The 24,404-nt window shown below is 47.1% G+C and overlaps 1 protein-coding gene across 1 annotated transcript; it reads left to right on the top strand.

Moving 5' to 3' along the window:
• Positions 1-1,742: 1,742 nt before the first annotated feature.
• Tomm34 (translocase of outer mitochondrial membrane 34) lies at positions 1,743-24,132 on the top strand. The gene is made up of 7 exons (XM_004669316.2): positions 1,743-2,007; positions 6,792-6,891; positions 7,846-7,998; positions 14,500-14,669; positions 17,656-17,803; positions 22,849-22,975; positions 23,167-24,132. The coding sequence occupies exons 1-7, from the start codon at positions 1,881-1,883 to the stop codon at positions 23,269-23,271; spliced, it is 930 nt and encodes a 309-aa protein (XP_004669373.1). The 5' UTR covers positions 1,743-1,880; the 3' UTR covers positions 23,272-24,132.
• Positions 24,133-24,404: the final 272 nt, after the last annotated feature.

The following is a 24,404-nucleotide window of genomic DNA, read 5'->3' as shown; positions in this document are numbered from 1 at the left end:
AATATGGGCATGCCTGAGCCTCCAGCCACTGCAACAGAACTCCAGATGCATGTGCCAGTCTGTGCATCTGGCTTTCCCTCAGTACTGGGCAATTGAACCCCGGTCATTAGGTTTTGCAGGCAAGTGATTTAATCCATGAGCCATCTCTCCAGCCCTCAGTTTTATTGATAAATGGACACAAATCTAAAAGTTGGGGTTCACAGGCCAGGGGCAAAAAATCTGTACCCAAAAAAATCCCAGAACAAGATGAAGATGGAAATGAAGTCACTTTTGACAGGTCTTCATCTATCAATGTCTCTGTGCCATCATTTACTAAAACTCAATAGCATACTGCACAAGGTGCCAGGTACTTGTTAGATACGAGACCCTTGCACTTGACTTTCCTGGTCTGGAACAGCAGTCCCTAAATCATCTCACATTTCAGCCAGTTACCACCCTCAGAGGTCTTTCCTTAGCCTACTCTAAAATAGCCCCCACCTGATCACCTTCTAGGCGCTTGCTCTAGCCTAGGCTGACCTGGAATTTACTATGTACTTTCAGAGTGATCTTGAACTCAAGGCAATCCTCCTACTTCTGCCTCCCGAGTGCTGGAATTAAAGGTGTGCGCCACCACGCCTGGCTAATTTAAATTGTTTTAATTTTTATTTATAAGAGAGAGAAGGCACTCCAGGGCCTCTAGCCACTGCAAACATACTCCAGACGCATGAGCCACCATGTGCATCTGGCTTACATGGGTTCCGGAGAGTTGAACATGGGTCCATAGGCTTCACGGGCAAGTGCCTCAACTGCTAAGCCATCTCTCCAGCCCCTTATTCTATTTTTTAAAATTTTTATTTGGTTGAAAGAGAGCAAGAAAGGCCGCTCCAGGGCCTCGTGCCACTGCAAATGAACTCCAGATGCATGGACTACTTTGTGCATCTGGCTTGAAGTGAGCACTGGGAAACCGAACCTGGCACTTTGGAAGCAAGCGTCTTTAACCACCGGCCATCTCTCTAGTCCTATTTATTTTTAATAAATTTATCTGAAGGTGGGCGTGGTGGCACACGCCTTTAATCCTAGCACTCTGGAGGCAGAGGTAGGAGGATCGCCATGAGTTCGAGGCCACCCTGAGACTCCACAGTGAATTCCAGGTCAGCCTGGGCCAGAGTGAGACCCTACCTAGAAAAACCCACTAAATAAATAAGATAAAATAAATTTATCTGTATACGTTGGGGGAAGGCGCTGCAAATGAACTACAGACGCGTGGGCTACTTTTTGCATCCCGCTTACGTGGGCATCTTGGGAAGTGACCCTGGCTGGTAGGCTTTGCGAGCAAGCCAGCCAGCTCTAACCCGGTGTGCCATCTTCCCAACCCTTTAATCTTTTCTAAATTAGGGTACTGTTTTGCTTTCTTAACCGCTAAGCCATTCCCCCGCCCCCCAGCCCCTGTTCTGCTTTCTTTCTAGCACTAATCAGATAATGAAATTAGCGTCTCGCTAGCTCATGCACTAATTGCCTGACGGCCCCCCGCTCCCTGCCGCCCCACGCCTCCTCCTCCAGAGCATAAACTCCACGAGGGAAGCTATAGGGCCTAATTAACAGAATCCCGGGCACAGCTGCCGCCACCACCCACGGGGAAAGCTGGGCGGAGGACGGGGGAGGGAGAGACCAGAGGTTCCAAACTGCGCACGCGCGAGGGGGCGGGCTCTCCGGGCCACGTGCTCTCCAGGCCCCGCCCCCTCCGCGGCCGGTCCGCTGCGGGAAACCTAAGGGCTCGCCGCCGGTGCTTGCGCCCGGGAACCCCTGCGCACGACTCGGGGAGGGAGACGGCGGTGTCCCCCTCCCCTTCCCCCGCAACCCACGCCGCCCCCCCCCCCCGCCGTGAGCCGACCCTCCCGGGCATGGCCCCCAAACTCTCGGACTCAGTGGAGGGGCTCCGCGCTGCCGGCAACCAGAGCTTCCGCAACGGCCAGTACGCCGAGGCCGCGGCGCTGTACGAGCGCGCGCTGCGGCTGCTGCAGGCGCGAGGTAGGAGCGGCCCCACGGCCGCCCCCGGGCCTCCCTCCCTCCTTCCTTCCTTCCTTCCTTTTCCCTCCTTCCCTCCCCTCCGCCATCCCGATCTTCCAGAGGTTTCCTTGAACTCCCGGTCCCAGCCGCTCCGCCCCGCCCCTTCCGGACTTGAGCATCCTACGAGAAACTTCCTCGGCCCTTCTCTTCCCCTGTTTCCTCCCCCCCCCCCTTTCAACCGCTCTCAGGACTCGCATCTTAACTTAAAAAGGATTCAGTCCTCGTGCTGCCCCCTGAAGATACAGTGGGAACCCCTGTTTGCACTCGGCTGTTCATTTGACAATTCAATTGGATGGGGCTGGGAAGACGGCTCGGCGGGTACCGAGGCTGGCTAGCAATTAAATGGGCATCTGCTGAGCACCCTCTTGGATACTGGCTGTTATCTAACGACATAGAGAAGGTCCCTTTGAGGGTTGAACTTCTGTTTTGTTTTGTTTTCTTTTCTTTTTCGAGGTAGGGTCTCGCTCTAGCCCAGGCTGATCTGGAATTCACTATGTAGTCTCAGGCTGGCCTCGAACTCACAGCGATCCTCCCACCTCGGCCTCAGAGCGCTAGGATTAGAGGCCATGGGCCACCACGCCTGGCTTCTTTCTCATTTTCTTGACTAGCATTTGTTGAAAGCTCTTTGCAGATGGTGTGTCTGTGTAACTTCCCTTATGACCTTGTGGATAAGACACTGGTAGATGAGGGGTGCAGGAAAATTAAATTGCCTCGCCCAGGATTCCACGGTCAAGATACGTCAGAGCCAGGATTTGAATATGGGTCTGATGGTGAAGTCTACGTTTCTTAAATATTTATTTGTTTATTAGAGACAGAGAATTGGCACACCAGGGGCTCTAGCCACTGCAAATGAACTCCAGACGCATGCACCACCTGTGCGCCTGGCTTGGGGGGTCCTGGGGAACCGAACCTGGGTCCTTTGGCTTTGCCAGTAAATGCCCTAACTGCTAAGACATGAGTCAGCTCTGGAGCCCCAAGTCTACATTTGAAATAATTTAGCTAGACTTCCCTTCAAATCTTGAAAGTCTAGTCTTTTGAAAGGTTCAAGCTGCTCTCTCCTTCCCTCTTCCCCCCACTCAAACCCTCTTTAGACCCACCACCTCGCCTCACTCCACTTCATGAATTTGCTGAGGAGCCTGGGAAACGATTGCTTCTATTGTTTTCTTAATTTTTCTTTCTTTTTTTTGGGGGGGGTGGTGTTTTGAGGCAGAGTCTTACCGTAGCCCAGGCTGACAAATAACTCATTCTGTAGCTCCAGGCTGGCCGTGAATTCACAGTGGTCCTCTTACCCTAACTTGTGAGGTCTGGGGTTAAAGGCATGCACCACCATGCCTGGCTCATTCTCTTAAGTTTTTAAAAATACTTATTTGCTTGAGAAAGAGAATGAGTAAGAATGGCATGTCAGGGCCTCTTGCCCCTGCAGATGAACTCCAGACACGTGCCAGTTTGTGTATCTGGCTTTACTTGGATACGGGAAAATCAAACCTGGCCATCAATCAGGCCTTGCAAGCAAGTGCCTTTAACTGCTAACCATCTATCTACCCAGTCCCACTTTTTAAAATTTTTGTTTTGTTTTTGAAGTACAGCCTCACTCTAGCCTGGAATTTACTATGTAGTTTAAGGCTGGCCTTGAACTCACAGTAATCTTCCTACCTCAGCTTCCCAAGTCCTGGGATTAAAGGTGTGTGCCACCATGCCAGGCTTTTAAAAAAATATTTATTTGCAAGTAGAAAGAGAAAGATTGGGTACTCCAGGACCTCCTGTTGCAGCAGATGAACTCCAGATACCTAATAGCTCTTGGGCCTCTAGCCACTGTAAATGGATTCCAGACTCATGCACCCCTTTGTGCATCTGGCTTTACTTGGGTTCTGCAGAATTAGACACAGGTCGTCAGAATTTGTGGGCAGGTACCTTAACGATTCTCTCCAGCCCCATTTTCTTTAATTTTTAATCCCAGTCCATCCACAACACACATCTGACCTGGAAAAGTTGTGCTTCTAAATGGATTTATTCTGGGACCTAGAATTGTTAGCCTGATGTTGAAATTTAGCAGGGACCACAGTTTGGTTGTGATCCTGCCACTGATTTTCTAGGTTATAAGTGGGCAGATCGCTTGGAAGGAGCACAGGAAACATTGTAGAACAGGAAGCTAGGCCAAGCTTGGAGGATGTGAGTGTCCTGGGCAGGGTGGTGAGCTGTGACAAGTTCTCACGCCTTTTCCAGCAAGCCCCTGAAGCTTGTAAACAGCAATGCTTTGGGGACTTGAGCTGGCTTATGTTTTTTGAGTACTTGTACTGACTCCTTAAGTGCAAGGATGTATTTATTTTATTTATCTTTGTACTTTCTGGTCCAGGTCCTGGCAAGATAAGAGGGAAGGCTATTAATTTATTATGTTTGTTATTGTTAGGATTGAATATATCAAATATCAACATTGTATCATGATACTCAGTGCATGAAGTTGCAGAAGGGTAGGTAATATGATACCACTTGGGAAACACCTTAATAAGTATAAATGCTATTGTATCTTACCTGTGAGTGCTTATATAATAAAAGTAGACCCCCACTTGAAAACGGCACATTAGTTTTGGGATTGTGCTGCCTTCCGGGAAGGACTGAGCAGACAGATGTGAATGTGGATGTGGATGAGGAGAACTTCAGCCATTTCAAAGACAGTAGTGCACACCTATAATCCCAACATTTAGGAGGTAAGGCAGAAGGACTGCTGCAAGGCCAGCCTGGGCTACATAGTAGATCTCAAAAAAAAATTTTTTTTAACTTTTATTTTTATTTTTATTTACTTATTTGAGAGAAGGGGAGAGGGCTGCCAGGGCCTCCAGCCACTGCAAATGAACTCCAGACGCATGTGCCCCCTTGTGCATCTGGCTTACGTGGGTCCTTTGGCTTTGCAGGCAAACGCCTTAACCACTAAGTCATCTCCCCAGCCTTCCAGATTTAACAATTAAATTAAAAGGAAGCTGAGCATGGTAGTGCAGGGCTATAATTCCAGCACTTTGGCTAGCCTGGGATACAAAGTCAAACCCTGTCTCAGTAAAATATTTTGTTTGTTTTTGTGTTTTATGTCCCATGCTAGTGAATATAATATAGTTGAAAATAAACAACTTTTTTAGCCAGGCGTGGTGGCGCACGCCTTTAATCCCAGCACTCGGGAGGCAGAGGTAGGAGGATCACTGTGAGTTCAAGGCCACCCTGAGACTACAGAGTTAATTCCAGGTCAGCCTGGACCAGAGTGAGACCCTACCTCAAAAAACCCCCCAAAAAAATTTTTTTTTAAGTTATATTTTTATTTGTATTGTATTTACATTTATTTTATATATATATATATATATATATATATATATATATATAATTTTGAGAGAGGGAGAAAGAGGGAGGTAGAGAATGAGAGAATGAGTGCACCAGGGCCTCCAGCCACTACAAAGGACCTTCGGACATATGCACCACCATGTGCATGTGGCTTACGTGGGTACTGGAGAATGGAACCTGGGTTGTTAGGCTTTACAGGCAAGTACTTTGACAGCTAAGCCATCTCTCCAGCCCGAAAGTAAACATTTAAAATTGCTGGGCCTGTTGGAATGTGCCTTTAGTCCCAGCATTCAGAAGGCAGAGGTAGGAGGATCATTGTGAGTTTGAGGGCAATCTGAGACTACATAGTGAATTCTAGGTCAGCCTGGGCTAGAGTGAAACCCTTTCTCAAAAAACCAAAGTAGGGGCTAGAGAGATGGCTTAGTGGTTAAGCGCTTGCCTGTGAAGCTTAAGGACCCTAGTTTGAGGCTTGATTTCCCAGGACCCACATAAGTCAGATGCACAAAGTGGCTCATGCATCTGGAGTTCATTTGTAGTGGCTGGTGGCCCTGGTGCACCCATTCATTCTTTCTCTCTCTCTCTCTGCCTGTTTCTCTCTCTGTCACTCTCAAATAAATAAAAATAAATTAAAAATCAAAGTAAATAAATGAAAATCATTATGGTCACAATGAGGATCATGGCTTCTGTGACTCCTGAAGATAAGGGTTATAAAGAAACAGTAATTCATTCTTTGCGTAGCTCCAGTTCTTAGTGAGTTCTCAAGCCCTGGCAAACTCAGCTCAGTTGTCACTTCCTGGTAAAGTTGCTCACCTAATCAGGTAGAACCACCCTGTGGCTTGTGTCCCTCCAACCTACAGTCACTCCTTATTTCGGGCATTTGTTATACTGTGTCCCCCTTCCCCCTCCTTGCATAGGGTCTCACTGTAGTCCAGGCTGACCTAGAACTCATTGTAGTTCCAGGCTGGCCTCAAAACCACAGTCATCCTCCTACCTCTGCCTTCCAAGTGCTGGAATTAAAGGCATGTGCCGCCATGCATGATCTTCATTTATTTTTTAGTGAGTTTATGTGTATATTGTAACACAGCTAATCACACGCACAGGTGGTTACAGCATGGCAGGAAGCCACCTACTTTATGTTTATCCTTACCCTTTGCCTGGTACCAAGTCCAGTGCTAAAGTGCATGAATGAAGAAATGCTTGGTTCCCTGTGAATGGTAGAACATGTAGTGTTCCCATTGTCATGACAGGAATGGCAAATATGCCAGCCCATGTGGGCATACAAGCCTGATTAGGTTGAAGCCATCTTGCTGCTGTTCCCCAAAGCCTAGAGAGCCTCAGCTGTGAAATGCATCCCAAAGTCCTTGGACATCTGGTTTCCCCAAGTGATGATCATCTTGTTCTTCCTGCCTCCACCTGAGCAGGCGCTGGAGACCCTGGAGAGGAAAGTGTTCTGTACTCGAACCGCGCAGCGTGTCACTTGAAGGATGGGAACTGCACCGACTGCATCAAAGATTGTACTTCGTAAGTAGCTCAGAGCAACTTTGGGATGTCTGAGGGTTGCAGAAGAGGAGACTTCTTTCTTCTTTGGAAGGAGCCCACCATCCTCACTTGTGACAGGTATTAGGAAGTGTCATGAAGCACCACCTTAGAGTGAGAGGCTCCATCGTTGGTTCCCTCTTGTCTTTGGAGATTCAGCTCCCCTGCTGCTGAAAAGAGTCAAACGTGAAGTTGGAAGCAGGCCTTGAAGTCTTTGTGAGACTTGGTATGTGGGATGAGGTAGCGTTGCTAACCAGTGACTGCCTTGCCCTGGTGCTTTCCCAGGATGGATGTGGTTGAGGGAAGAGGAGAGAAAAGAAAGGAGGAATGGCTGTTAATAGATTGAGGACACTGAACAAATTTTCTCTCTTCCCTTCTTAATTTAGGCTAATATGCTTTTGTTCATCACCGCTGGGTTAGCATACATCCCCCAGCTGAGTTCTGGGGTCTGTCGTGTTGCCTGAGATGTGTTCCCGGGGGTAGGTGGGAGGAGTGGGAGGCAGGTGAGCGCTTGCTTGCTCACTCTGGGTGGTAAGTTTATCCTCCTTCCCAGCCAGAACTAAGTTGCTGAAGATTGGGACAGTGACATGATTTGCCTGGATGCCCTCAGCTAGTGGTGGCAGATAGACTCCAGACAAGCCCAGCTTCTCTCCCATGCTGCTTTTACTCCCACTGGACCACAGTGCACCATTCATGGTGAAAGCTGTAAGGCCCGCCCTTGCTTTTCATCTTGGAGTTGAAGCTAGGAAAATCAGTGCTCTTCCATTTCACATCCATGGCCCTCTGCCCTCTTCACACTTCAGCCCAAGTTGCAAAGACCCTGTGATAGGGAGGGTGTCTCTGCCAGATATTCCTTCCGCTGCAGATAACGCTGCCTGAAAGACACTGGGGAGACCTGGTGGCCTAGCAGACAGTTGACATTCTTGCCTCCTGTCCTAGAGCACTGGCCTTGGTTCCCTTCAGCATTAAGCCCCTGCTGCGACGAGCATCTGCTTATGAGGCCCTGGAGAAGTACCCCCTGGCCTATGTTGACTACAAGACTGTGCTGCAGATTGATAACAGTGTGGCGTCGGCCCTGGAAGGCATCAACAGGTGAGCCCAGTGCACTGCAGCACTTCTCCGTGGGACCTCTCTGCTCTCCTTGATTGGCTTTGACCCATTGCTTCCTATTACTTTGCTTGTCTTCTCAACAGGATCCATTTGACTAGCTAGACTTGGAAAGCTGCTGCTGGTGCTTCGTTTTTTGTAAATTATTTGCGTGTGCATGTATGTGTGGGTTCTATGTGTATGCACCACTTTTCATGTCTGCCTTTATATGGGTCCTGGGGAATTGAACCTGGGCTGGCAGGCTTTGCAAATAAGTGCCTTTAACTGATGAGCCATCTCCCAACCCCAGCCCCCATTTTAAAATATTTATTTATAGAAAGAGAGAATGAATGGATGCACCAGGGTCTCCAGTCACTGCAAACAAACTCCAGGTGCATGCGCCACCTTGTGCATCTGGTTTATGTGGGTACTGAGGAATCTAACCTGGGTCCTTGGGCTTCACAGGCAAGCACCTTAACCACTAAGCCATCTCCCAATCCCCTCTCCCCCTTTTTTGAATCAGGGTCTCACTCTAGCCGGGCTAGCCTATAATTCACTCTGTAGCCCAGGTTGGCCTCAACTCACAGTGATTCTCCTCCTCAGCCTCCCAAGTGCTGAGATTAAAGGCATATTTTACCATACAGCACACAGTGATTTTTTTTTTTTTTTAAGCTCTCTTTAAGGAATTGTATCTGTCTCAGTGAAGGATAGTAAAATAATAAGAGGTTCAGATTCCACTTGTTTTCAAAGTGCTAACTGGAATTGAGAGTGTAAGATAAAGGCACAAGCAGCTAGGCCACAGCCTGACGGGATGTCATTGGTCGGTTTCAAGATATGGTAATGTGACTCTCCAGGAGGTTCCACAGGTGAACCTAGTTTAGTCTGTTGAGCCATGACTTGTTTTTATCTCCTGGATACCCTGGTTTGTATATCTGATCTTGCTTCTCCTTTTGTATAGGCAGCTAGAAAGTCAAGCAGCAAACCCTTGGCTGCATAGTATGTGTGACTTGTCAACATCCTTTGTTTTCTCTTTATATACTTTTAATAATTTATCAGAGAGGAAGGGAGGGAGGGGGAGAGAGAGAGAGAGAGAGAGAGAGAGAGAGAGAGAATGAATGAATGAATGAGAATGGACTCACCAGGGCCTTCATCCATTGCAAATGAACTCCAGAAGCACGTGCCACCATGTGCATCTGGCTTTGTAGATGAGCACCTTAACCACTAAGCAATGTCTCCAGTCTGTTTTTTTTTTTATTTTTATTTATTTATTTGCAACCGGGAGTGGGGGGGAGGGAGAATGGGCACACCAGAGCCTCCAGCCACTGCAAACAAACTCCAGACACATGTGCCCCTTGTGCATCTGGCTTATGTGGGTCCTGGGGAATCTAAACTGGGTCCTTTGGCTTCACAGGCAAACACCGTAACCACTAAGCCATCTCTCCAGCCCTGGTTTTTTTTTTTTTAAGAAACAATATATATATATATATATTTGCTAACAGAGAAAGAGATAATGGGTGCACCAAGGCCACTTGCCATTGCGAGCCTCCAGATGCATGTGCCACTTTGTATGTCTGACTTTAATGTGGGTACTAGGGAATCAAACCTAGGTCGTCAGGCTTTGCAAGCAAATGCCTTAATTGGTGAGCCATCTCCAGCTCCAATCCTTTTAATTTCTATCATTCAACAAACTACCAGTTGTGCCAAACTGCATAAAGATCTGGATGCCTAACTGGCCTCAGAGAGAGCACTAGTCAGTAATAAGCAACCTCAGCACAGGCTCCTGGGGCAGAAGGGAAGCCCCCAAACAGCTAGGAAGATGCGGGGGACAGAGGGGCCTCTTTAGTGGAGGTGAGCCAAGACAGAAAGACCTGGGTGGGGAGTGGGCATCAGGGAGAAAGGGCGGTGGTCTGTGCACAGAGGAGCGCCGATGAGGTCCAGGACTAGAGAGGCCCTCACATGGTGCTGCAGGTGAGCAGCGGCTGTGACCGTTGATGGGGCCGGGCACACGGGCTCTGGGGTCAGGGCCTTACTTCAGAGAGTAAGAGTCGGCAGAAAATACCTTCGACCGTGGAGCAGGTTTGTGTCTTAGAGACGCTCACTGGATGCTGTGCTGAAGGATGACAAGAACAGAGCAGGAAGGGAGTGGCAGTGCAGTCCAAGGGAGACAACTCAGAAGCCCTCTGCAGCAGGGGGGGGGCTGGAGGTGCTAAAAGAGGACCTTCAGGTTGTTCACATAATGTGCTGGCAATCACTGCGGGGCAGAAAAGAAAAGTGGAAGGAAGGCAGTTGAGTGTTATGTGGATTGGAGCAAAGGACAGAAGTGTAGGACTGACTTGGGGGTTTGAGGGTCGTCAGCCCCAAAGTGGACAGAGTAAAAGAGAAAGCAAGAACACCACAGCGAGTGTGTGGGGGAAGGAGATGGAGCTTTGAAAACCATTTGAGGGACATACGGAGGAGTAACAGCCAAGGAGGTGAGAGGACAAAACAGCAGTGTGTGGAGAAGGTTGGCGACGTGTCAGGTGTCCTGACAAATCCAAGTACACTGAAGAGTTAGCAGAGAGGTGGTGCTGGAGAAGCAGTTCTGTGAGGTCAGAACCCAGGTGGCTATCCACGAAGTGAGGTTGTAAAAGGCATGAAGTTAGGGTGCCAGGGGTCATCCAGGAGGGTTTTAAGTGAGCAAGAGTTAAAGGGACTTGAGTGTGGACAGTTGGAATAGGTAAGAGAAAGATGTAAGGTACATGAAGGGGAGGTGCTGCCATTCCTGAAATCTCTGAAAGGGGAAGGAAATGAGACCCAGAATTTACATGGAAAAGTTGATCTTTTTCCTCTTCTGTTTGGAATAGCAGGGCCAACCAGGAAAACAGCTCAGAATCCTTACTGGAAGGCTGTGAATGTGTAGATTGTGAGGGTTTTTTTTTTGTTTTGTTTTGTTTTTTCCTCAAGGTAAGGTCTCATTCTACCCAAGCTGACCTAGAACTCCCTCTGTAGCTGACGTTGGCCTTGAACTCACAGTGATCCTCCTACCTCAGCTTCCCCAGTATTGGGATTAAAGGTGTATGTGACCATGCTCTCCAAGGATTTTTTTTTTTCCAAGGTAGGGTTTCACACTAGCTCAGGCTGACCTGGAATTCACTATGTAGTCTCAGGGTGGCCTCGAATTTAGGGCCATTCTCCTACCTCTGCTTCCCCAGTGCTGGGATTAAAGGAAAGTGCGTCACCACGCCTGGCCCCTCCAAGGAATTTTTTTTTTTTTTTTTTAAGCAGTGAGAGAGGAGAGAGAGTGGGCACACCAGGGCCTCTAGCCACTGCAAACGAATTCCAGAATCATGTGTCACTTTGTGTAACAGATTAACATTTTAAACTGAAAATTAAAGAATAAGTAAGAGTTGGACTTAGGAAGTGCTCAGTGGATAAAACAGTTGCCGCATGAGTACCTGAGTTTGGATCCACAGAACCCACTCACTTTGAAAGGGTGCCACAACACTAGTGTTGCCCTGGGGAGAGGTGGACAGAGAGATGTTTCTCACCCCGGGTAAGACTGCACATAACAGATCAACGTAATGATGCCACCTAAACCTAACTTGGCAAACCAGTTTCTGGGGTTACTTTCAGGAGCATGGTTGACTCACAGGCAGTTGCATCTCCAAAAAGCCCACCCCGTGCAGGTGACTGCTGCTGAAAGCTGCCTCCTGCTGCCCACTGCTCTCACCTAGTTGAAGCGTCTCCTCCAGCAGCTGTTTACTGCTTTCTAACATGGGAGAAGGGGCCTTGTGAAGTTTCTAAGTTTAATGAGCTTCTGGAGACTTGGGAGTCTCCAGAGCCTCCCTCCTAAAGGAACTGCTACAGTTCAATTCAGAGGAAATTGCTCATGCAAGGGACAGAAGAGAAACCGACAGGAGAATGCCCTGGCAGCCCTTGGGCCTTGCAGAGGTGCAAGAGAGAAGTCTTGCCTCAAACAGCTCACACCAGAGGTTGCCCTCTGTCCTCTGCCATGTATCTGGAAAAAATGCATGAGCATTGGAAGCTGGCATGGTGGCTCACGCCTTTAGTCTCAGTACTCAGGGTGCTGCAGGAGGATTTCCATAGTCCAGGGCCATCCTGAGCTACAGAGTGAGTTCCAGGTCAGACTGGGCTAGAGTGAACTTCAAGCAGTGGGTTGGGGTGAAGGGGGGCTTGACTATATAGAAGGAAGAAGTAGAAAGATGTCCATAAGGATCCAGGAAAGAGAGAGTGTGTGTGTGTATGTTTAGTGTTTTTTGTTGTTGTTGTTGTTTGTTTTTACAGTGTTGGGAAACAAATCCAGTGCCTTGGAAGGAAAATAGTCTAGGGGAAAAGGGGGACCAAGAGGAGGAAAGAGAGATAAGAGGATAAAGAAATCTGAGGGGGGCTGGAGAGATGGCTTTAGCGGTTAAGGTGTTTGCCTGCAAAGCCTAAGGATCCTGATTTGACTTTCCAGGACCCACATGAGCCAGATACACAAGGAGATGCGTGCATCTGGAGTTCGTTTGCAATGGCTAGATGCCCTGGTGCGCCCATTCTCTGCGCCCCTCCCCCCCTCCCGCTTCCCTCCCTCCCTCTGTCTCTAAAAGTAAATAAATAAATAAATAAATAATGTGCTTTACAAAACCTAGCTTCCACATTAAAAAAAATCTGAGGGGAGGATTTGCTACATGTAATATGTGTATGCATAAAAGATTAAAATTTAAATTTTAGGGCTGGAGAGATGGCTTAGTTGTTAAGGCACTTGCCTGCAAAGCCAAAGGACCCAGGTTCGATTACCCAGGGCCCATGTAGGACAAATGCACAAAGAGGTGCATGTGTTTGGAGTTTGTTTGCAATGGCTGAAGGCACTGGTGTGCCGTTTCTCTCTCTCTCTCTCCCCCCTGTCTCTCCCTCTCTGCCTCTCAAATAATTTTTTTAAATTAAGTTTTAGAAAAATGCTTAACAGGGTGGGCGAACGTCCCAGTGTTTAAGTGTGATTCTCTCCCAAACATGAGGGCCTGAGACTGTCTGAGTCCAAATGTCCAAATTCCATATAAAATAGCTAGGCATAGCCACTAATGCCTAGAATCCCAGTCCTGTATGAGAGCAAAGATCCAAGACTCTGCAAGCTCTAGAATCAGAACAAGGAGAATTCAGCTCAAAAACAAGACCATGGGGTCAAGAAATGACTTAGCAGTTACGGCATTTGCCTGTGAAGTCAAAGGACCCAGGTTTGGTTCCCCAGGACCCTTGTAAGCCGGATACATAAGGTGGCACATGCGTCTGAAATTCATTTACAGTGGCTAAAGGTCCTGGTGCATCCATGCTCTCAGTTTCTGCTTCTATCTCTCTCAAATTAAATTTAATTTAAAAGACCAAGCAAAGCCAGGCATGGTGGTGCATGCCTTTAATCCCAGCACTCAGGAGTCAGAGGTAGGAGGATCACTGAGAGTTCAAGTCCACCCTGAGACTACAGAGTGAATTCCAGGTCAGCCTGAGCTAGAGTGAGACCCTACCTCAAAGAACAAAAAACAAAACAGAACCAAAAAAGACCAGGCAGAAGAGCAACAGGGCCAAGCAGGACACCCAGTGTTCCACTCTGACCGCTGCAGACGAGTGTGTGAGGCCACAAGGGCTCATACGTGTGCACACATAGCACACACACACAAGCATAAATAAGATAATTTTTTAAATGCCTAGCATGTGCCAGGCAAGTTTTCTGCCACTGAGCCACGCAGGCAGCCCTGGGCTAGGAGGGAATGCATCATGTGATGAAGTGGGCAAGGAAGGAGGGGCCACATCTCACAATGTTGGCCTATAGTAATGGAGCCACTGAGAGGTTTTAAGATTAGAGAATGGGTGAAGATGGATACTTTAATATTAAACTCTTGGATGGCTTGGTAATCGTCTGAGAAAATGTGACAGAAAGCATAAGATCCTTGCTTGGGTAATATGTAGTCTTTGGGAGACTGCCACTAACTAGGAGCAGACCACCACTTTACAGTTTGCATGCTGTGACCAAGCTGAGATGAAGGGGTGTCATGGTGTCTGATCTAAGAAGGAGCACATAGGCAGCTGACTCCTATTCTTCATTGGAGGACATAAATGCTTCAGCAGCCCGAGAGGTGACTCAGTGGTTAAAAGCACTTGCTTGTAAAGCCTGAAGGCCCAGGTTCAATTCTCTAGTACCTTTGTAAGCTACATGCCCGAAGTGGCACATGCATCTGAATTTTGTTTGTAGTGGCAAAAGGCCCTGGCATGCCCATTTTGCCCTCCCTGCCTTATAAATTCTTATATAAAATAAAATAAAATAAAAGCTTCACACGCACGGGGGGGGGAGGGGTAACTGTGACACTTGTGAAGGGGGCTACCTCCCTCAGGAGTGTGAAAGAGGCACTTCATCTTGACCTGTCCGGAAGCCTCCCTTCAATCCTGCCTTCCCCACCGGGGAAGTGCATGCTCAAGGCCCTGGGTTCAGTCCCAGCACCATCAAGTGATAAAATAGAATTCAATCCTGTCTTCCAGAATAACCAGAGCTCTCATGGACTCACTTGGACCCGACTGGCGCCTGAAGCTGCCCTCTATCCCCGTGGTGCCTGTCTCAGCCCAGAAGAGGTGGAATTCCTTGTCTTCAGGGAACCACAAAGAGACAGCTAAGAGCAAATCCAAAGAAACCACAAATACGAAAAGCAGAGGTGAGCTGTGATTCGGTCTAGGGAGTTTTAAAATCTTTCTTTAAGGTAGTCCTGTAACATTTGCCTCATTCAAGTTCCTTTAAATAATATGAAAAGCACCATGACAAGGTGTCATCATCCTAGCTGCGCAGCAAGTTGATAATGCTGACGTCATTGCTAGTGGATTAATTAAATGATACAAGGCATGTAAAAACCTCCCAGTCTGGAGCACAGGGAAAGAGCTTACATTTTCTTCCAAACCCCAACCTCACATAGTTTCTCAGTCTCCTCAGTGGTCTCATTGGTCACAGTCTGCAGTGACTAGTGGGTGAGATGTTGTCACTTCCCCAGCCCCACAGGCCATTTGCCCCATGTGCAGGCATGGCTAGAAGGTGGTGCTTCCTTGGGAACAAGCAGACTGGGTGAGTCCCTGAGAAAGGATGAGTAGTGGGAGGGAGAGCAGAGCTGGGCAGCCCCGCGCAGGTCATCTACTGGGAAGCTCTTAGTGTTCGCGGAGAGCAGTCCCAGGCTAGCGGGCTAGGGCTGAAGACCGGGAGGAGCATGAGCAGTCAGGACTGGAGCCTTCCTGTGTGTTAGTAGCCCTTAGATAGTAGGAGAAAGCAGAAACAATTTTTCTTTCCAGAAAGATGCCTCTGGATAGTACTCACTCTGGCTTTTGGGGGCCTGGTAATTGTGCCCCACTCTCCTCCTGGAATGAAAATATTCTATTCAAGGGCATGACCTTGGTGCACCAGACAGTTGTTTATTCCACTGGTGTCCCTGAGCTGTGTGCATTGCAGGCCTCGTTCTAAGCAGTGGGACACAGAGGACAGGGCAGCCGTGGCTTTCAGGGGTCTCCTGGCCTAGTGAGAAACAGACATGGAAACAGCATTTTAAAATCCAAGCAGGAGTGCTAGAGACTCTTCAGTGCCTGGGAAGTTCTATGTTAGGCACCGCTTCCAGCAAGCTTGCAGGATTCAGGAAAGGTTCACACAGGGGCCAGTGATGGCCACTGATGACTTGGGCTGGACTTTGAAAGATGAGGTCATCAGGAAGGGAAGGGAAGGGATTCTGGGTAGAGACAGTGGGTGAGGTTAGAGAAGGAAAGTGCATGCTTAAGCAGTGGGAATAAACATTACTGCAGTGAGGGGTGTGTTTGGGAGCCCAGGCGAAGCTGAATCTGCATCTGTCCAGACCACTGACCTGTCGCTTCTAGAGGCTTGTGCACATGCACAAAGGAGATGTGCACAGGAATGCTCATCACAGAATGCTTGTAATAGCAAGACAGCGCTGCAAATAACAGATTGCCATAGTGAGTGTATGCCAGCAGAGACCCATCTCAGGAATGAAATGTTGAGAGAAGACAAAACAAAGTCATAAGAGTCCATAGAATTATTTCTCACTTAAAAAAATTTTCTTACTCATTTTTATTTACTTATTTGAGATTGAGAAAGAGGTAGTTAGAAACAGAATGGATGCTCCAGGGCATCCTGCCACTGCAAATGAATTTCATATGCATTTGCCACTTTGTGCATCTGGCTTACGTGGGTCCTGGGTAATCAAACCTGGATTCTTAGGCTTCATAGGCAAACACCTTAACTGCTAAGTCATCTCTTCAGTCCTATCTCTCAATTTTGTAAAAATAAATTTTGTTTTCATTTTTATTTACCTATTAATTAGAGGGAGAGAATGGGCACACCACCACAAACAAACTCTAGACACATGTGCCACCACGTGCATCTGTCTTTTGTGGGCTCTAGGGAATCCAACCTGACTCCTTAGGCTTTGCAAGCAAATGCCTTAACTGCTTAGCCATCTCTCCAGCCCGTTTCTCACTTTTGGCATAGTGGCTCACACCTTTAATCCCAGCACTTGGGAGGCAGAGGTAGGAGGATTGCCGTAAGTTCAAGGCCACCTTGAGACTACATAGGGGATTCCAGGTCAGCATGGAGTAGAGTGAAACCCTACTTTGAAACTCCCCCCGCCCCACAAAAAAAAGTTTTCTGGGAACTATTGTATATAATTAACTGTATTTTTTAAAAATAAGGAAAGATAGCACTTGGGAGGAAGAGGTAGGACTGCCACGAGTTCGAGGCCACTCTGAGACCACCTAGTGAATTCCAGGTCAGCCTGAGCTAGAGTAAAACCCTACTTCAAAAAAAAAAAGGAAAGAAACGCAGAGTTGGGAGGTGGTCTCCAGGACCTCCAAGGTCCTAATGTTCTTTCAAGTAGAGGGAAAATTTCAGGCACTGGTGCTATTCCCATAACCATTGCTATAAATACTCGGTATTTTATGGTGCTCATTTTTAAGTAGGTGATGAGAACCAAAGCTAGAGCAGTTGATGGAGCTAAACACAGAGGACCTTCAGTACCTGTGTGAGCAGCTTGGGTTGCACCTCGTTATCTCCTCACTCCCCTTAAAGGTGGAGCAGAGCTGCATGTGACAGGCAGAAGTGGGTACTCTAACTACTAAGCCATCTCTCCAGACCAAAACAGGACAAGCGGGACGGCTCTTCTGACCTTTTCTGAATCCAGAGACAACAGCCTTCCTTCACTAAAACCTTGTTTGTTAATTTCTGTTCTCCCTTCAGTGTGTAGAGCATTCATTCTCTACTTCCTCTCTACTTCCTCATGTCCGCTCAGATCTGATCCTGACCTAGTCCTTTGCTTTGTTGAGGGAATTGAGGAACACACGTTAAGTAGGTCATATAAGACAGTTCTAACTACCAGGTGTCATTGCCAAGAGTAGAGCCTGGGCTGCTCTTTATCCAGTGTGTTATGTGCATGTGTATAACAGTGACTGCCTCTTACAAACGAAAACATGTTTAACTTCCCAGAAGTTACTAGGCAGGCCTTGAGTCAGGAAGGATGAGGATCTCCAACAGCATTGCCATCTCTGGGGGAGAGAGGATTGCACACAGCTTGTAGAGATGATGCTGAAGAGATCTCATTGCTCTCATTTGAGCACCTGCTCCATGGTTTTTTCCTCTTCTGAATTTGTATCTAGTGCCTTCTGCTGGGGATGTGGAGAGAGCCAGAGTTCTGAAGGAAGAAGGCAATGAGCTTGTAAAGAAGGGCCACCATAAGAAAGCTATTGAGAAGTACAATGAAAGCCTCTTGTTTAGTAACCTGGAGTCTGCCACTTACAGCAACAGGTATCTTACGCACAGCGGCTGGCCTGGGGGATGTCAGCACTGGTCTGAGGGCTGGGATGTAGCGCAGTGCTAGGGTGCTTGTCTGTCACGGGCTTCTCTGTCTGGTGGGTTCTTTGGCCCCTTTCAGCTAGTCCTTTGTTACAGCTCCGAGTGTGTATTCACACCTCTTTCAGGCTCTGTGAACTGAGCATCTCTTCAAAGGGTTAGAAACTTTAGGGATGCTAAAAGATAGTCTGAATTTTACCAGCCCTCACCAAGAATGTAACTTAACTGCCCCAAGTAAGCCTACAACATAATATAAGCAAAAATGGTGTGTTTGCCATGTTAACAACATTAAAACCAGTTTGTTTCTTTGCCTCCACTCTGAATTTATATCTAGGGTAGAATCTTGGTGAGGGTCCTGGCCCAGAATCCAGGGAGTGGAAGACCGGCCACACTTGGGGGACAGGAGGAAGCAGTGCAGTCTAGTCTGAGGGTTAGGCTTGCGGGCTGTGAAAGGCTGGCCACCAGGGACTGCTGTCAGGGAGCACTGATAGAGGCCTGGAGTCTGGGCCCTGTCCCTATTATGGAGGACTCTGCTCTACAATAATGCCTGGAAGTGTAGTGCCAGGAAGTATTACTATTTTAAAGTTGAGAAAGTCAAGACTCGGAGAAGGAGGATCTTTACCTAAGCTTACCCTGCTAGTGAATGGTAGTGGTAGAATTGGAGTCTGACTCCAGTAAGATCTGTTAGTTGTACTGTTGGAAGCTTCCCATATAGTCAGCAAAGGGCCATCTCTAATGTAAACATAAAATGTAAATCTTTCTTTTCCATATCAGCCTGCACTGACCACACTTGAGTTCAGAAACCTTTGATCTGATACAGGTTCACTGTTTCTTATTCTTAGAATAAGAACTCTTAATCTCTCTCTTTATGAGAAGGAACTGTCACACCAGGGCTTCTAGCCACTGCAGTTGAACTCCAGATGCATGTGCCACCTGTGCACACACATGACCTTGCACATGCATCACCTTGTGCATCTGGCTTATGTGGGATCAGAGGAGTCAAAACATGAATCCTCAGCTAGGCACGGTGGCATACCCCATTAATCCCAGCACTCAGGAGGCAGAGGTAGGAGATCACCATGATTTTGAGGCCACCCTGAGACTACATACATAGTGAATTCCATGTCATCCTGGGCTAGAGTGAGATCCTACCTTGAAAAACAAAACAAAACAAAAATGCATCCTTAGCGTTCGCAGGCAAGCCCCTTAACCACTAAGCCATCTCTCTAGCCCAGAACTCTTAATCTCTTAGAATAAAATGTTTCAGATTTTAATAAAACAATATTGTCTATACACTAAAATCTACAACACTCTAGCAGTCTCAGGCAGCTAGCTGAAATCAATTACTAATGTTTATTTAGTGAAACAAATTCCCTATTTATGTGTGGTGGTTGGAAGAGGGTCAGTCAGGCTTAGTTTGCTTTCCAAAAGAGTTGAAAAGAGAATTTTGGATTGTGAAACTTGAGCCCTTGATTTCACTAGTTAGACCAGGGTTCCTCTCTCTGTTGGGCTCAATTATAAAGGAAGCCTGCAGCCTCCTCCTGTGTGTTCATGTGGCCTCTGCTGTTCCTCCTCGTTGCTCAATTAACCTTTTTGCTGCTGTTAACACTTAACCCAGCCAAGAAGCGATAATGGTGCTGTTAACCCATTCTCCTGAGTTTAGGTTTTTAATCACATCTGGAATAGTTTTGTTGAAATACTATTCTTTAAACAAATCTATACCACATTGTTTTAATTTCTTGTCATATATATATATATATACACATACATACATATACACACATATATAAATATATGTGTATATATATGTGTGTGTGTGTGTATATATTTAAATTTTTTTTTAATGGGGTAGGGTCTTGCTGTAGCCGAGGCTGACCTGGAATTCGTGATATACTCTCAGGGTGGCCTCGGACTCCTAGCCTGAAGTGTTTTTATTTTTTTATTTTTAAATTATTTGAGAGAACCTCTAGCCATTGCAGACAAACTCCAGGCACATGTGCCACTTGGTGCATCTGGCTTTACATGGGTACTGGGGAATAGAACCCCAGTCCTTGGGCCTTGAAGTACCTTAACTGCTAAGCCATCTCTCCATTGTTTTTATTTTAATTCATGATTATGATTCCAAAGTTTTGGGGGGGGGTTGGGGAACCACAGAAAAATAGCATGAGAATTAGTATATAATAAAATGTGAGGAAAAGAGGTGTTAGTAAATAATGTTGGAGCCAGGCATGGTGACACATGCCTTTAATCCTAACACTTGGGAACCAGAGATAGGAGGATAGCTATGAATTCAAGGCCACTCCAATACTACATAGTGAATTCCAGGTCAGACTTGGCTAGAGCAAGACCCTACCTGGACAAACCATGAAATAAAGTTAGGATAACTGGATACGTTAAATACAAGGCTGGGAAGATGGCTCCATAGGTAATAACACTAGCAGCATAAGTATGAGGCCTGATTCACCTTGAGTTTAATTAGCCAGCCAGTCTGACTGAAAATATCATCTCCAGATTCTGAGAAAGACCCTGTTTCAAGGAAACAAGTGGATGAGAGATAAAGACACTGAGTTTCCTCCTCTGTCCACTAAATGTGTACACACACATGTGCATACATTGTACATAGACACACCACATATGCAGAAAAAAGTTAAATACAAATCTGAATCCTATCTCCTTATTTTAAAATAAATTCTGAATAGATCATAGTCTCAAATATAAAAACTAAAGCCATTGTGAGCAACCATGTGAGATGGTTATTTGCAGTGGAGAAAGTTTTCTTTTCTTTTTTTTTTTTTTTTTTTTTTCCCCGAAGTAGGATCTCACTCTAGCCCAGGCAGATCTGGAATTCACTATGTAATCTCAGGGTGGCTTTGAACTCATGACAATCCTCCTACCTCTGCCTCCCAAGTGCTGAGATTGAAGGCGTGCTGCCTCCACACCTGGCTGAGAAGGTATTCTTAGGTAGAAGGAAAACCTTACAGAATTTAGTGAGAGAGAGAGGGCACACCAGAGCCTCTAGCCACTGTAAACAAAGTTCAGACACACGTGCCACCTTGTGCATCTGGCCTATGTGGGAACTAGGAAATCAAGCCTGGATCCTTAGGCCTCATATGCAAGCACCTGAGCCACTAAGCCATCTCTCCAGCCGATTTTTTTTTTTTTTTTTTTTTTGAGAGAGAGAGAGTGGGCGCGCCAGGATCTGCAGCCTGCAGCGAGTGAACACTAGGCGTGCGCGCCGTTGTGCACTTGCGTCACTGCATCCGTCTGCCTTATGGAAATTAAATTAAAATTATGGAAATTAAAACAGGAGTTCTTAGGCAAGTGCCTTAACCACTAACCCATCTCTGCAGCCCCAGCCCAATTTTTTTCTTTGGAGGCAGGGTCTCGCTGTAGTCCAGGGTGACCCAGAACTTACTGTGTCGTTCCAGGCTGGCCATAACTCAAGGTAGTCCTTCTCCCTCCACCTGTAGAGTGCTGGGGTTAAAGCTGTGTGCTACCATGCCTGGCTAAATTTGATTTCTTAAGATTAAAAGACAATATGTAAAGATGCTCAGTTTTCTATATGTAAACTAATACAAGAACCTGTCTGGATTCAGTACCAAGCAGAACCTTGCCCCACTCCCTCAAAAACAACTAAAGTAAATTAGTTACTGTTTTCTTCCATATTCACAAAGATTACAATTGGAGAGCCAGGTTTGACTGCTCTGTGAGCACAGACTCAGTAACTGCTCTTCAGAGTATAACCTTCTGGAGGGCATTTTGGCACTGACAATCAAAATGTAAGATGCACAGACCTTGTGTCCATGTGGAGCGACCAGCTGTTCTACCAGAGGGTGTCCACACACCGTCATTTACTTTTAAGTTGGAAACAAAGAAAACTCCTGCTGGTAGGGACTTGGTAAAACCAATTCTGCCACTTCCAGCTTAGTGAGGTAGAATGGGTGGGCCTAAGTGATGGGCTGTAGGACATGTGACAGATGAGCTGAGTGATTGTCTTTAGAGAAAATGAGCAGGCCTGAATGATGAAAATACACACATAGCTTTGTTCCTCCCAAGTGCAGAACACTTTGTTATCTAGACATACATTTTCCCAACATTTATCATGAAAAATTTCCAGGGATAGGTAAGTTGGAAAAAATAGTACATTGAACATCCACATCTAAACGTATGTATGCACCATCTAAATTGTACACCAGTGTTATGTGGTGCTGCAAATTGAACCCAGGGCCCTGTGCATGCCAGGCTAGTGCTCTTCCACATAACTATATCCACAGCCCAATCCATGTTGATGCGTTTCAAAGTAATCAAGTACATCTTTACATTTCACCTGTAAAGTCTCAGCATGCTTATCATTAGTTACAGTTCAGTATTGATGCCTTTGTTTTATCTTTTTAATATTTATGAGCAAGAGATTGGGGGAGAAGAGGCAAATAGAGAGAATGGGCACACCAGGGCCTCTCATCCCTGCAAATGAACTCCAGACACATGCACCTCCTTGGGCATCTGGCTTTACATGGGTAGTGGGGAATCAAACCTGGGTCCTTAGGCTATGCAGGCAAGCATCTTAACCACTGAGACATCTCTTCAGCCCTGCATTTTTTTTCTTAAGCACAGTATATTTCCTTTAATCTGTTCAAGGAAAGGTTTCAGGAAGCTTTTTTTTGCTTGAAAGAGTCCGATGCAGGAGAGTGAAGTAGAATGACAGAACTAAATAAGGTCAAGATCTGGGGTTCTACAGACTCGCTGGTTTGACCCCGAGGTTTGCCCCTCAGTAGTGGTAGCGGCTTGGGGAAGTCCCTTGGTCCTTTGAGCAGGTTGTGAGAAGCCTTAGAGCCGTTCTTTCTATACGAAGGGGCCAGAATTGTTGAGGGTTGTAGGAGAGAGAAAGCAGCCAACACAGCAAATGGGTGTCCAGCAAACCAGAGGTCATCTTCCAGAGGTCTGGTTTGCTTGTGGTGGTCTGCAGCAGCAGCTGAACCACCCACTGGTCCTCCCTTCAGAGCGCTGTGCCATCTGGTCCTGAAGCAGTACAAGGAGGCAGTGAAGGACTGCACAGAGGCCCTTCAGCTGGATGGGAAGAACGTGAAGGCATTTTACAGACGAGCTCAAGCCTACAAGGCACTCAAGGTAAAAGATCCCACCCAGAAATTGATGCCAGGGCTGACGCTAGCGCAGGCAAGGTGAGGCGGTACCTGCTATTCCTCGCCTGGCCCAGGTTAGCTCAGGGCACCTACAAGCTGGGCTTTGAAAACCTTCCCCAGCACAGTTGGATCTCTCCTCTTCAGGGTCCCTTCCCCCACATGCTTCTCTCTCATTAGGACTATAAATCCAGCCTTGCCGACATCAGCAGCCTCCTACAAATCGAACCTAAGAATGGTCCTGCACAGAGGCTACAGCAGGAAGTTAATCAGAACTTGAACTAAAACCCCAAAGGGTAGCAAGAATCTTACATCTGACCTTCTTAGAGAAGCCAGGGGCCTTCTCCCCTGCATCTGCCCCTGATGTCCAGCATGCCCCCAAGGGAGTTCTAAAGCACCCTTCCCTCAGCCTTTTGGAGAGGCGGTGGCCTTCCTAAGAGGCTTTGCTTGTTCAGTTAAGCCCATCAGTAGACAAGCACAGGCCTTTTTGCCAGAACGGTCCCCACTGGAGCCGAAGTATGAAGCCCAAGCCCTGATCCCATGCCCTTGCCTCAGATAGCTCCTTGTCAACAAAGCACTCAGCAGTGTTCCAGAGCTGGTGTGCCACAGATGGCGTGCTGCCCTGGGGCTTCCCCAGACACCACCTTTCTGCAGTGAGTCTGAGCAAAGAGCCGGGAGGGGTGGTGGTCACAGGTTAAAAGCCCTGGCCCATCTACACCCAAAGCGGCCTGTTGAGCTGGTTCTCCAGGGCTGCCATCTTCCAAAGGGTGCAGCTGCCGCTTGCATCCTGTCCTTGGCACAGTGTCCTGTGTCTGAGCCCCAGTGCCTTCAGTCCAGGCCCTCCTTTGTGGGAAGGCAGAACCCTGACCCTTGGAGGTTCTGTCCTTGACTCTGCTGCTCCTGCCTTGTGTCTGAAGCTACCTAAGCTTTTCAGAAGCCCTGTGGTTATGTCCATTCCTCCTGGATAGGGAGACAGGCCTCCTTGGGATCAGTGTCCTTCCATTCTGAGCAGGAACTTAACCCTTTCCCCCAAGCAGTGGCCCTCCAGGCTTCTTCGTTCTTTGTAATATGTTGATGTTAATTTGAACTGACTGATTTTGTTGAACTGTGTGTTTAAGCTATTGCATTAAAAGGCTTTCTTCTACACAGATGGCTTTGGTACTTTTATTTATGCCTTTTCAGCTTTGTACCCGAAACTCTGGGATGATGATAATAAAAAGTTGCTTCCCGGGCTCCATCCCTGTGTTGAACAAATTCCCTGACTGGACCTGGCACTAAGTATAGCACTAGGGAGATGAGGGTAAGTAGGCGCTGTCGCTGCTCTCAGAGGGCTGGCGCCTAATGAGGAAGCAAGACATTAAGTAAGTCTAAAGCCTCAGCCAATTTGAGCATCAGAGGTGGCCAGCAGTATCACTTGT

The sequence above is a fragment of the Jaculus jaculus genome, chromosome 8, assembly GCF_020740685.1.
Source record: "Jaculus jaculus isolate mJacJac1 chromosome 8, mJacJac1.mat.Y.cur, whole genome shotgun sequence".
NCBI lineage: Eukaryota > Metazoa > Chordata > Mammalia > Rodentia > Dipodidae > Jaculus > Jaculus jaculus.
The sequence above is the reverse complement of the archived record's forward strand: the minus strand, read 5'-3'. Positions and strand labels throughout refer to the sequence as shown.